This window comes from Echiichthys vipera (assembly GCF_963691815.1).
Source record: "Echiichthys vipera genome assembly, chromosome: 4".
Classification (NCBI taxonomy): domain Eukaryota; kingdom Metazoa; phylum Chordata; class Actinopteri; order Perciformes; family Trachinidae; genus Echiichthys; species Echiichthys vipera.
The window spans coordinates 8,831,366-8,845,576 of NC_139829.1; the positions used below are offsets into that span (position 1 = coordinate 8,831,366).

The 14,211-nt window shown below is 41.1% G+C and overlaps 1 protein-coding gene across 2 annotated transcripts in view; it reads right to left on the minus strand.

The window, feature by feature from the left end:
• The window catches only part of dapk1 (death-associated protein kinase 1), an 87,074-nt gene that overhangs the window by 13,935 nt on the left and 58,928 nt on the right, over positions 1–14,211 (minus strand). For both annotated transcript variants that reach the window (XM_083912294.1, XM_083912293.1), the window contains exons 12-19: positions 13,832–13,951; positions 12,867–12,965; positions 11,644–11,742; positions 10,597–10,695; positions 10,301–10,498; positions 9,753–9,950; positions 7,237–7,335; positions 2,099–2,176 (exon numbers count right to left, since the gene is read on the minus strand). In XM_083912294.1, coding sequence (XP_083768420.1) covers positions 2,099–2,176; positions 7,237–7,335; positions 9,753–9,950; positions 10,301–10,498; positions 10,597–10,695; positions 11,644–11,742; positions 12,867–12,965; positions 13,832–13,951 — 990 coding nt within the window. The remainder of the gene's footprint in view (positions 1–2,098; positions 2,177–7,236; positions 7,336–9,752; positions 9,951–10,300; positions 10,499–10,596; positions 10,696–11,643; positions 11,743–12,866; positions 12,966–13,831; positions 13,952–14,211) is intronic.

The window sequence follows — 14,211 nt, forward strand, 5'->3', positions numbered from 1 at the left end:
ATTCTGCCAACAGATAACGTTTGTTAACATGAAAGAAACTTTTTTAACCACTAACAGATGAGTCATGAATCACAAGTGGCTTCAAATACTGAGAGGTTTTTTTGCGTGGAATATGAAAGGGGCTCCCTACTCCCACCTGGGTCATGTAAACACATTCAATGAATAAAAGTTTCTAATTTCAATAAGTGTGATTCACATCTGAGCGGAACACAACTTTGTATTTAAAGTTTTTTTCCTCTCCGGGTTCTCGGGAAGTCAAAAACTGGCATCGGGGTGCTAAAGAGTCTTAAATTAGCCCAGCATATGCAGAGGATGAGTGTTTTCACAGTTGCTGCTGTCATGTTTTCACGCTCTGCACAGAATCTCAGCAGGTTTTCTGGAAGAAATAGATTTAGAGGAGAAGTTGGTAACATTTAGCTTTGGGTGTTTTGGTGGATGTGACTCGAGTCAAGACTGGGAGCTGAAGTCGCCGAACAAACAGCTTAGACATGCTCAATGTCACATAACAAGAAGGTTTGAGTCCTCTAAGAAGACATTTTCAGGTTCATACTCGTGTTTCTGCTAGAATATGCTTTAATGTTAAAAAAAAACATTTTTTTTCTCATATTGTCTGTCTGAATATACCTGTCAGGGCTCAACACTAACTTGGCAACCGAGCAGCAGCTTTAGGTTGCAGAAAATGAACGTATGTTTGCCATTTTTTGTCTCCTTATATTTTGAGTAATTAAAGAAATTTTTACTTTTCTGGCATGTTTCACAATCCCACCCTCTTCCCCCTGCATGAGCTCTGACGCTCCCTCCTCCACCGACACGTGCGGTGAGAGAGAAATGCTGCGTTCCAGTGCCATGAGAAGCTTTGGATCTCCAACCTGGCAAAGTGCACTGTAATGCATGTCAAAGTGGAACCTCCCACTAACTAATTTGAGGGAAATCGACTTACCCCGAATTCGCTAGGAGGAGGTTCCACTTTGACAAGAATTCCTTTGCCTAGTTGGAGGTTCGAAACTTCGGACTTCCCATGACACTTGAATGAAGCATGAGCAGCGCAAGTGAAACGGAGCGACGGATGACCGGCAGAAAGGGGAGTCTTAAGTGTCAGTCCGTGGGTCCACCCTTAGTTCGTCCAGCCTTAAGGATGCCTTCACAAATGTCCTTTTTGTTTTTCTGTTCAAGTTCATCTGGTTCTTTTTCAGTTGAATAAATTTGCACAATTAATATGTGATGTTGACGGGTAAGCCAAACATTCCCTACCACAGTCAAATACTTAATTTGCTTTGCCTTCTTTAAAACATATGCATGTGTGAATAAATGCGCCGACACAGCTGCAGCGTTGTCTGGTTCCAGTTCTAATTGTAACAAATATTCAAAACATATTTCTTTTGGGGTGCGTGTTTTGCTGTCACAATATGTTTTAAGCAGCTGTCTCTTTAAGGCCTCCTCCTGAAAAAGCGCATTGACTGAAACGGCACTGTAGCTCCACTTTCTACCTGTATATAGTGTAGTTGTGACATCACAACCGAACAGGAAGTCCCTTCAGCTTGTATTCAGCACAGTTTCTGAATAGAGACTGTGTGCATTTCTCTGTCGATTGAGAGTTTTATACATTATATTTTTTTTATATATTAAGTATTTATACAGCAGCTCGCCCTGCTTTATAATAAAAAAGCCAAGGAAATCTCACTTTTTTTTTTTTACTAAAGTAGAAAAGTTTTAGTAAAGCTTTAAAGCGCATTTCTAAAATGGTCTGTAAGGAATTCAAAGTTTTGTCAAAAACTGTACCTTCAAACTAAAAAACAGATAAGCAGTATTGAATTATTTTATTTTTTTATTAAAGATAAAAACCTTTTAGAGACTGAATAACTGTATAATCTAATCTACCTCTAATCTCTATGTGTTGAGCAAAGCGCTGCTACAAAATGTCTAAAGATGCTCACATCTAACACCTTCCCTTGCTGTTGCAGACGTCTCTCTCCACACCTCTGCACTGAAATAAACTCAAAGTGCGATGAGCAGTTCTGCTTCAAGTCTTGCCTTTCCCCTTTAATGACATTTAAAAAATAAAACCTTCATTGATAGGCTTAGGTGTGTCAGCTTTTACCTTTTTAAGCTTTCCCAACAAAGAAACGATGAGTTCATGTTGATCGGCATGGGCCAAATCCTCTGCTGTCTTTCCATCCTGAGAGAGAAAAAAAGAAAGGGATAAATAAATATATGCATGAGAAATCTCTAATCCATTACATGTTGTTTGTTGTGCATGTACGTTCACGATTTCTAATACACATTTCTGTTGACACTTCATTTAGGACGCCCAATATCTCTCGCTCAGTGGAAACAGGGAAACACACTGCTACTGGAATATTCTGTCAATAACAATAGAGACATCTTACTGTCCTGTACTGTATGTTTTCTCTTCATTCAAACTTCTGAGTTTTCTGAGGCCAAAAGTTCTTGGTTCATGGTTCAGGCAGCATGTGAGATTCACAAAAGATACCGATCAATTATTCTGCCAGAGATTTAAAAGACAAACAAAAGATCCGGCTGACTCTTTAGTCTTGTTAGAGTCGTTGTTGCAGAAGAGGAGCATTTATTTCCCGTGCTACCTGGATATTTTCTACGGAATAATCCACTACAGTAACATTACTGAACTGACTGTTAATCAGGGTTTGAAATAAATTATAGAGGAGCTACAAGGAGACATGAGCTTCTCAGAAAGCCTTTGAGAAACTTAGGGAGAGATCTAAAATATTGTTAAAGCTGCAGTCGGCCAGTCAGCAGATTGAGGGCACACCTCAGTCTCCTTCTCGTGCTAGTCAGTGCATGTGCACCACATATCTGTGAACGCGCCCGCATCATCAGTGTTGATGAAGTGGATGTGGTATATGCTACACGGAGGTAGGCTGGCTAACTTACGCATAGACAGCAATTGCTAACGTCATTTCGTATATGTCGAGCTTGATGCCTGGGATATTATAACATGAGAGTGTGTGTGTGTGTGTGTGTGTGTGGGGGGGGATCTGTGGCGTGTGCATGACCTGTGACTGACAGTTAGCTCTCACACAGACAACAGGCTCTATGTGCACGTAGAGGTGCAGTTTTTTTTTCTTAAACCGGATGATTTATGTAGTTCTATCGGAGCACAGTGACGGTTTCAGTGAATATGATCAAAAACATCTTGCCGAAATCAGCTTTGATTTTGGTTCCACTGTTTGTTTTCTCTGTAAAAATGTTTGTCTTCCTGTGTACTTTAAGTTGTAGTCCGTAAGATTTTCATCTTTTTATTTGTCTGTCAAGTTCCTATCTATCAAAGAGTGAGTTAAACGATGATGATTGATCATATGACCCACCAATGAAAGCACTTGTATTTGCTGCTTGCCGCGCTAAATTCAAATACGCCACACACTGAGTGACACTTTTTACGTCATTCCCATTCTCTCTTCGGACCTCCTATCAGTGTGGAGCATGTGAAGGCATCACACCAGATTGCGCAGGTGAGAGCTGATTACAACTTATATATGCTTGATACTGTGTACCACAGAGCACTGAGACTTATCCCAAATCTCAAAGACCTTACTCACTACTGTTATTATGATCTGGTTGGATGGTCTGCCTTGTTGTCTGTAGACTCAACTATTGGCATATTCTTATTTATAAGGCTGTTCTAGGACTGCTTCTTTGTTAGGGAACCTATTTTCTTCCAACTGTCCCTAAAATCCGTACTGAACTTGGAAAAAAAGGGCGTTGAAATATGCTCCTCTGATTGGAACTAGTTAGAAAAATGTGCACCCTCTTTTTATTCCCTCCGCCCGGCTCTATAGCTGCCCTACTTTGTTCCCTCTCACTCCATTTTCCTTTCAAACACACTGAAAGAGAAACACCACAGTCCCGATGAATTTCATGTCTCTTTGAATAACGCAGCCATCTGTCACTGTCCGGCTGTCTGCGGTTCCACAGGGAAAGACTGCATCGACAGCCTGAAACGCCCACAGCGCGCTTCCTACTTCTGCAGAGCGTTAATGACTTTTAACTGGGTTTGTTATGAAAGACACTGATTACTCTTTTATCTAGAAAATCAATAAAGTGTCCTCACTAAAGGCCTTTTCTAGCTTCATTCTCTTCTTTATTTTAGCAGTTCTCTGATAAAATTCACATCATATTTAGAGCTGCAACGATGACAACTATTAAATTAATGGATTTATTTGAGCTATTTAGTTTTTATTGTTTTTTTTAACTTTAACAAACTTCACCATCAACAGGAAAAATAATAATAAAAGAAAAGAAAAGAAAAACCCAGCCCAAACCAAAATAAGCTGCAGCATATGTCAAGTACATTGAAAGCAAAAAGCAAAAAAAATATATATATATACTACACTGGTTCTCAAACTGTGGTGCTTGTAACACTGGTGGTACTCAGGCTCTCTTTGGTGATACTCGAAAGAATCTCCAAAATAAAAAAAAAACTATTAAAATACTACAACATTTCGAAAGAAAATACTTAAATTTTTAGCATTTCCTGTAATATTTTAGTTTTTAATATCAGCCCTGCTACGTAGTCATGTTCATGAGTCACAAGCTAATCTGTGATGGCAAGAGAGTGATTAGTTTAAAAACACTGCAATCGTGGCTCCAACGGGGCAGGATTAGGAAGAATCAGGAGGAGAATATTTAGAGCAGATCTTCTGAAACTGAAGTTATGGCTGAAGACAATAAATCATCTTCTGATTAGGAAAAAACCTTCCTGCCCGTAGCTGAATAGTGTCGGGCTGCGCGGCTGTATTTTAACACTGGTCTTAGTGGTGGTACTTGAGAGAGCCTGATATTTTCTGAGGTGGTGCGTCACGTACAAAGTTGGAGAAGCACTGATCTACTATATATACCCTTGTACAGGAATATGGCAGGGAATATATCAATAAATAGTACATAAATACAAAACAATCAGCCATTGCCTTTCCAGGTAAGCAGGTCAGAGTGTCTCTAGATATGAATGCAAAGGTTTCCAGAGTCTCTGAAATGTGTCCGATTCATCAATTATCAACAGAGATTTGGAAGAAGACAACGTAAACTGTTTACCTGTAACCTAAAATGTCTGGATGCACATCACATCCAAACCAGTCATGGTAAACAATAACATTATTCTTAAGAGAATTTATCTGATCTATATTGATTTGTAGGAGTCATTTTCTTAACATCAAAATTCTCTGATTCAAGCTTTTTGAATGTGGATATTTTCTGGTTTCTTTGCTCCTCTGTGACAGTAAACTGAATCTCTTTGAGTTGTGGACAAAAACAAGACATTTTAGGACGTCATCTTGGGCTTTGGGAAACATTGATCAACATTTTCTGACATTTCTTAGACCAAACAACCAATCAATTAACCAAGAAAATAACCAAAAATGAAAATAATTGTTAGTTGTAGACGTAATGATATTGATGTAGAGCGCAACAACAAAAGAACCTTTACGTTTTCTGGATCGGTTTAATGTCAGAAATGTTAGTGAAGTGCAGCTCAAACTAAAAGTTGACCACTTGTTTGTGTGATTAACATGTGAGTAATTTACTCACAGGACTCGCTCTTACAGATGGCCGAGTGTTACCACTATTACTATGGCTGCTTGGCAACTGTCAGATGATGTCAACGGCTGGTGTTATATTGGCTACAAAATGACTATTATGATGGGAGAGGAATTTTATCTCTGCTTTAGATTAAATACCTATCTTCTAGCTGACAATACTGGGCCACAAATTACACTTTCTGTATCCAATGACATCTTAAAACAAATGATAGAAATCGAAAGGCTCCGAGCCATGAGCTTATCTCTATCCTCCATCCTCCGCTGACCGCAGGCCACTGGACGATGAATTATACATCTCAACATGCGCTTTTGCCAGATTAAACATGCATAGCACATCAGCTGTCATACAATATTAACAGCTAGAGAATGCAGAGAGAGAAAAAGAAACCTCAGTGTGGGACATCTGGCAGTGCAGCCTTATTTTTTAAATGTTTGTTACATCTAATATTTGATTGTCTGAAGCAGATAAAAACACATTTACTCACCAGATAAGAGTAAAAGAACCACGATGAAGTGACAAAGAAATCTAATGCACTTTGGTATTTTCCTATCACATGAATCTCAAAGCTTGATTGGTAAAACTGGGAGAAATTTATGACCAAAAAATACTTAAGATTACACCTATTTCAGATCATAACTAGTAACTTTGGTTTCTTTTTTCCTAGAAAAAGTTATAGGGGGATACAAATGATCTCACACTGTATTTTCTGCAGTTTTCGGTCTGCCACAAAATGTATCCCCACACTAAAACAGAAAGATGATGTCTGCCCATCAAGTGTTTAAGTTTACTAATATTTCAGATCATAACTAGTAATATTGGGAAATATTGAGAAGTTTCTTATTCCATAGCATAAATGAACTGGTCAACTGTTTTCCAGGTTTCCCAGGATGCGCGGCACAGTCACGTCACTCTCTGAGTACTTCACTATAGCTAACTCAGCTTTGAGATCCCAAAGTTTCCAAAGATAGTGAATATTCTTGGCTGATTTACAAATTGAACAGAATGAAGAACAAAACTTTAGTGAAGCTCTAAAACAATGGACACCTTGGGTTTGAATATTTCAAATACATGGGCCACTGCTGCACTGTGACGAATAAACATTTTCTAAAGATTCTTAAAGAGGAAATTGAAGCCGAGTATCAGGGTTCAAAAGGTTAAATCAATTTAGACGATAAAGGGGCTTCAAAGCCACAGGGACAGATATTGTGGAAGAGAACGGTTGTGCATCTCAGTATCAGGAGGCCACTGCTAATAATGAAATCCTGCTGATTAAAGCCAGTTTGAGTTAAAAGGCTGCCATCAGCTTCTCTACGTTTATTAAGTGGGAGCAGTGATAAGTGAGTAGTGACGTGTTCTGCAGCTCAAGTAGGAATTGGACAACTAGGGAACAAATACAGACAGAGGTGTTTTCTGTTTGTATACTGCATGAGCTGTGTCATGCCTGTCATGTACTATACAATCTATCATGGTGGCAAGCCCTCTCTCTGTGCTGAGTAGCAGTGTTCATGTGTTGATATACACCACTCTGTACAGTATAATTCATCAAAATGCCAAAACGCTTTGTTTTCACAGTCACCTGCAGTCCCGGGGGTAAATTCTCCTCCTAATGCATTGTGACTTATGTTTAGCTGCTGTTGCTGTGAAGGGAAGGGAAGGGTGACTCACATTGGTGACGGCGTCAGTGTTGGCTCCAGCCAGGCAGAGGTGACGGACGACCTCAAGGCTCCCGTTGTTCGCAGCCAGGTGGAGGGGAGTCCTGCCATACTGGAGAAAGAGAGAAAAGTGTTTATGGTCTTGAATCTACAGCCTAACAGCCAAACTTGGAACTGACAGAGGTGACATTGCAGAAATAACAGGAAACAGATCCTGCAGCATCAGACACGGCTGGGAGAAAAATGTCTGGTTTTATAATCCAATATGGATGAAAAAGCCCAAGTTAAGGGCCATCTACAAGAACTATAACCATAACGATAACAATATGAGCATCCACACTGGTGAATGATAACACTTCTGCATTGTGGCTTAGTCAAAGTTAAATAAAGTTGAACGGCTGCTTTAATTTGTTGTTCATGTGGACTTTAATAGAAGTCCTGTGCTGAGGTTTGTTTTCATTAAAACGCATAATTTCTTTCTCTTGCAACTCTGCACCCACAAGGCCGTGCTGCAGTTGGTTGTCTGGTTACAAGGAGTCTCCCTGCTGCTCCTGCTGTGGCTACCCTGCCTCTGTTTGACTCGTACAAAGGTGCTCCGCTGGGGTTAAGAACAATAAACGTATAAACCCCAAATACACAATCCTATAAAAGTTTCCTGTACCAGAAGACAAAAGAAAAACTTTGGAAAATATCAATACCCACAACAGAATAAGCTTGTTTGTAATCAGAGTTTTAATCAATTCCCTTCTGTCACTACTTGAAAAAACAAGGATGCATTCATCCCAATTTATTCTGTTGTAAACAAAAACAGGAGACATTTTTTAACTCCACCCTGCTCATTTTTCTCCACAGTGCCTCTCTCCTGCTGAGAGTGAAGACAAATCCAGGCACAGACTCGGCAAAGTGCGATATGCCGCTTTAGATGAGCTTAAAAAAAACAAGCAGAAACGGAAAATAATGAATAAATCAAAGCAGTGCTGTCTGCTCCCGATGCACATCACTTCCCTCAACTATTCTGGGAAATAAATGTTTCCGTATGCGAGGAAAAAGCTGAGGGGGCTACCAGTGTCGGTGAAAAGCAAGCCCATCGCAGAATACATTAAAATGGATGGCGCCAAAATAGAACGTGAAAAGGCAGAAAACATGTGTGGGAAGTCGTGCCTGGCACAGAGGCGAAGCAGATCTTCCCCAAATATAAACCACATCCATGAAATCCCTTAGAGGACCAGTTAACCCCAATAAGGAAAAAGCTGCTTAGTTAGCAGCTTTGAGTTCTGAATTTCAGCTACAACCACAACAAACAGACCTACATTAAATATTTTTTACAGGAAATATAACCAGCTAAATGCCAGATCATTACCCCAGTGAAGATTAGATTGGATCACACAGAAAAAAAATCCTCCTGCTGCATTTATTTACACTTACAGAAATCCCTTTAATCCTTATAATATGTTTGCTTTCTATGTTTATTTATCCCTCTGTTTGGCCTGGGATCAGTTCTAGTTTAGCCTGCGTCTGCGACAGCAGCCTCCACTCTTTTGGGAAAGCTTTCAATCAGATGTTGGAACTTGGATGCAGGGAGAGCCTCAGGGACGTCCAACACTGATGTTGAGCGATACGGTTTTGCTAACGGTCGGCGATCCAGTTTATCCCAAAGGTTCTAGGTGGGGTTGAGATCAGGGCCAAACCATATTCTTGTTCTGGGCAGGGGCCGAGTTGAAACAGGAAAGGGCACACTGTTGTCTCAAATCTCAGCCATAACATCTTCCTTATTTGTGTCCCGCCGAGTAACATCAGATGCTCTCTGTCCACGCTGAAAGAGTTTAAAATGCGCTGAATGTTTGGAACAAGCTGTGAAATATGCTCCTGCAAAACTGCTTAATTTCCCTTGCACCAGCAGATAAGGAGTTGGCGCCATCACTTATGCCACATACCGTCTCCCAAACACTTTGCATTACCTCAGAGACGTCTCTGGTGTTATCTTATCTGGCCCTGTTTGGCTTCAAGATCATATTTATTATTATTATTTTTTGGAGGTATCCTATCAATAACTCCTCCTTTCAGCTTCACAAATCAGCAGTTCCTCGTCCACTGTGGCTATTTCAACGCGAGCGAAATAAATAAATGGAAAGTCGGCGTCCAAGAGCTCAAAATGCACGGTGCATCACGCTGCTGCTCGGTCACGTCACGTGCAGTTGGGACACGATGTAACCATGAAAATAGTGCAGAATGGACATCCAACACAGCGGACATGTAGTGTAGTCTGGTCTGGTTTCCTATAAGGCCTTTTTAAATGGTTCTTAATGCTCTTGTATTTTATGGTAAAATCAAGTGCCCAAGTGTCCTTGAGCAAGACTCTAACCCCAAATGCTTTTTTATAAGATCTCACTTATCTTCAGTGATAGGAAGTCATACAGATTGATCATACAGATGGATCTCAAAACCTGTCTACACATCACTAGAGTTCAGGCGACCTGACCCTGAAACCCTGATATTAGTCCAGTATCTAGGGCGTGGTTTTGGTCTCACCTTGTTTGGGATGTCGAGGCTGGCCTTGGCGCTGCAGATCGCCATGACGACGGGCAGGTTTCCGTCCTTGCAGGCGATGTGCAGCGGCGTGTTGCCATGGCGATCCTGCTGGTCCAGGTGGCAGTGGTGTCTGAGAAGGCAGTGGACTACTTCGACCTGACACCTCCTAACGGCCAGGTGGAGGGCCGTGTGACCGTCCTAAAGACAGACAGACAGACAGACACCTGTCATAAGGTGACCACACTGGGTTATGTAATGTGGAATTATTTTTATTATCCATCAATCTATGTTGGGATGTTAATATGTTGGACTAGAGGCGTCCAAGAATCTGAAAAACAACAGGAATAGGGCAAAAATGTTTAATACATGTGTGTTTAGATTTGGTCAACTCATCTCTCTTTCTAATACAAAAACAGCACTAATAAAAGTGCAAATGTCTTTGCGTTGTCATTATAAAACTGTGTGTTGCACTGAAAAGTTAAGTACGAGAGTAAGACATAAAAATGAATCTCGGTGGCACTGAGATGAAGTGTTCAGGTTGTGATCACCTTGTCAGTCGCCTTGAGATCTGCCCCGTGCTCCACCAGGCACTCCACGATGTCAGCGAAGCCCCGAGCAGATGCAGTCAGCAGCGGACTCTCGCCCTCCCGGTTCTTTGCGTCCACGTGGCAGCCTGCGTGGCAGAGTGCTCGAGCAACTGGCGAGTATCCGTGCCAAGCGGCGCAATGCAGCGGGGTCTCCTGCTCCTGGAGATGGAAACGTAGAATGCAAAAGAATAAAAAGTGTTTAAAAGAAAAAAACGACACAAGGTAATTTTGCCAAGTGACTGGGTGCCTGGTCTTACCCTGTCAGCCAGGTCGGGGTTGGCCCGGATGCTGCACAGGTAGCTCACCACGTCCACGTTTCCGTAGCGAGCCGCCACGTGAAGCGCAGTCTCCCCAGACTGGAGGAACGCAACAAAGGATTAACATGGACAAATCATCCACAGTTCAAATATACGCATAAACATATAAGTGGATGTTTTCCAGCCGAGGATTTGATGATTTTCCTGTTAGTGATGCCTTTTCCTCTGAGTCAGCCACTCAAAAAAAAAAAACACATCCACATATTTTAACGTCCTGTGTACGCGGACATCAGACTCGTAAGAAATCGATCCGTCGGCTTTAACTTCAGGGGTGCCAGTGAGAGGAGAAGCTGCTTTTGTGAAACGACACCTTAGACGCTGTGTTCACTTTAAACAGGATCTAACTGAAAAAACTTTACAGGTTGATTTAATTAGAGGAATTACATAACAGCACAGAAGACAGAAGAGATTCACCTTGTTAAAAGAAGGCGTTGAGAGGTCTTGCCCTTTCTCATAACACAATTACTTGGACGCCTCAGCTTGTGATTACAGAGTTATGGTGTAATAAAGTAAGATGAAACTTTAATACGTCAGTGTCTTTCGGGATTTTTGTCTGCCCGAGCCGAGCTCTGTGATCCAGGCTACACCCGCATCAAAAGCAAACACACACAACCCATCTTTCTCAGCAAGACCTGTTTCTATAGCAACAGCAAATAAGCTGATAAAATGCCAGAGTAACTGGTTTTCTCCCCAGGTGCTTACTGTGGTGAGTGTGAGCGTATGAATTGTGTGTGTGTGTGTGTGTGTGTGTGTGTGTGTGTGTGTGTGTGTGTGTCGGTGTGCGTGTGTGTCGGTGCTTTTTGGAAAATCAACGTAATGCTTCTCAAGAGGTTTGATGGGTAGGAGTGTGTGAGTAATTGCTGAGAGATAATAAGAGTGTGTTGAGTAGTAGTAGGCGTGTGTGTGTTTGTGTTTGTGTGTGTGTGTGTGTGTGTGTGTGTATTTGTGTGTGTGTGTGTGTGTGTGTGTGTGTGTGTCTTGATTCACCTTATCTTGGACATCCAGAGGGCATTTCTTTTCATGGAGGAATTTCAGGGTCTCGACGTGGCCGTGTCTCGCTGCGTAGTAGATAGCGTTGGCTCCGCTCTGAAGGTTTCAGGAGAGAAGAAGATTCCAGGATTTATCCCTGACCTTTTACTGCATAAGTCAAGCTTACCGGGAATGTGTCTGCAGCCCGATGATACGAGCATGTCCTCCTGAAATACTGCACAGCGTGTTTTTCTGACAGAGCTGGAACTCTTTTAGGATGTGCGAGCATCCTGCCGTCCCACTTAAACTACCGTATTTCCTCAGATAGTAACCGGGGCCTTTATTTGAAGCAGGCTTGTATTAGAGGCAGGCCTTTATTTCTAATTCCCTCTGTTTGATATGAAGTATAATGGGTCATATTTTAGTTCAGAGCCTCTATTTGATCTGCTCTCTGTTAACGTCACTGCATTACACTGTTAACACAAATTCCTATATCCTTTTCAAATGAAAAACTATTTAGAAGACTTCACAATTATGTTGTTTAATTTATTATATAAACAATAATAAAACAAAAGTGTTGTTTGTTCTATTATTATTTTTTTAATATAATTTATTTACATCATTATTTATTTAAATCATTATTTATTATTGAATTGTCTTTTTAAATCTAATCGAGCTGGTTTTTTAATCTGGTTTTTATTTCAATCTGTTTTACTGCTATTACCGTTATTATAGCTTTTAAATCTCACTCACTCACTCATCTTCGACCGCTTAATTTCTATTGTCTCGTGCACTGGTCTCAAATTGTTTTTTTCTGTTGTTTTTAGGGTCTACACAGTTTTGATATCAGCCCTTTGAACCGCACTTACCTGTGAGAGAGTTACTAACAATGTTTGATTGATAAGCTCATAAAAACCTAAGATTTCTTAAGCCAAAACAGTGACAGTAATTTGAAAAGTTCAATTCATGCAAATAGTTTTCCACATTTGTTTTGCAAAACAGTTTGTATTTTACATCATGTGAAGCTGTTCTGTATTTAAAACAAATAGATGCAGCATACGCTCCCCTCCACAGGCCTACAGTGCAGTGAGTTCATGTATTTATAGAGAAGATGGCCCCCGGCATAATCCAAATAATCGTCTGACACAATCTTCTGCTCTGACACCTTAATGCATGTCACTTAAACACCACAGCTGGTTGTCGGAGCCGCACTGACTTGACCAAACATGATGAGTGTTTACCTTGTCATGGGCCTGGATGTCTGCACCTTTCCTCATCAGCACCTCGATGATCTGAATGTTGCCACAGCCGGCTGCAATAAGGAGGGGTGGAGTCCCGTGCTGCAATGAGCAAACGCACACATTGTATTTTTTTGTAGTTTTCAGTGACCATATCTAAATCTGACAGCCTGTAATTACATAAAGAGTTTAAGAAAATAGGCTGATTTTCTCCCACAGGTTCTTAAAACATCTTTTGTGTGTGCACGGTAGAAGAAAATGGAGAGATGACCTTTTCTAAATCAGTTCCCTAAGTTAAACGTAGAGCAATGTTAAGGTCTCTGTCACTACCTGGACACTCCTCCTCCTCCTCTTCTCCACATTGCTGTTTTTTCATTCTCCCTCACTCCTCGTCCTTCCCATTTCTCTCTTCTCCGCTACACTTCACTGAGTTTAATAACATTACCCCCCCCCATCACCCATTAGCTGTCAACAAACAGTGTGATGAACAACGAAGATGAAGAAGTTATAAAGTCTTGATATGAGACCGTTCCATCATTAAATGTACGCAGCTGGGGGTCTTTTTTTTAACTCAGCATCATGTGATGTATCTTGATCCGTGCCTGTGGCACACTCAGTCCCCCAGTTGACGTTTTGATGATACAAATTAACTCGTTGCTGCAGGTTATATAACATTTGGCAGCATATATGGAGTTCTATGTTGTTGTTGGGTTGTAAACATTTCAAGATTATTGTGTTACTGAAGGGAGACAGGTGAAAGAGCCAGGTGGCGGGTTAAGCACTCATTACAAGTGTTCATCATTAAAATTCTTACTCTTTAAGATGACTAGTTTTTTGTGGCCTATTTCAGCCCTGTCCGACTTGCTCTTGGTACAACACATGGACACCCAGACAAGTGCTTCGAAGACCAATGAGCTATAAATAAAAGACAAGTTTAAAGAGTAGAACAGTAGGGCTGTGTCGATCACCTTGTTGGGCTGGTTGACGTCGTAACTGTTCAAGGAGCCGAGCAGGTGCTGCAGACCGGGCACGTTGTCGTCATTAATGGCGTGGATGATGGCCTTCATCACGAAAGAGTCTTCTTCATCCTAGACAGGTGGGAAAGATAGTTACTCTCCTACTGTTTCACAGGAAGATGATCTAATCTTGCGAACGTTAATCCTGTGAATTCTTTCTATCCCATGCTCAACCCCTTAAGTCTCTCTTTCATCTTTTTCTCTCTGCATGAATACACACAGAAACAAACAGCCTTTCCTTTGCAATCTGCAGTTCAGGTTCAAAATAGATGAAGACTTTTTTTCTGCACGACATGTGACCCAATAACCTTCGGTCGCACAGCACTAGGAAT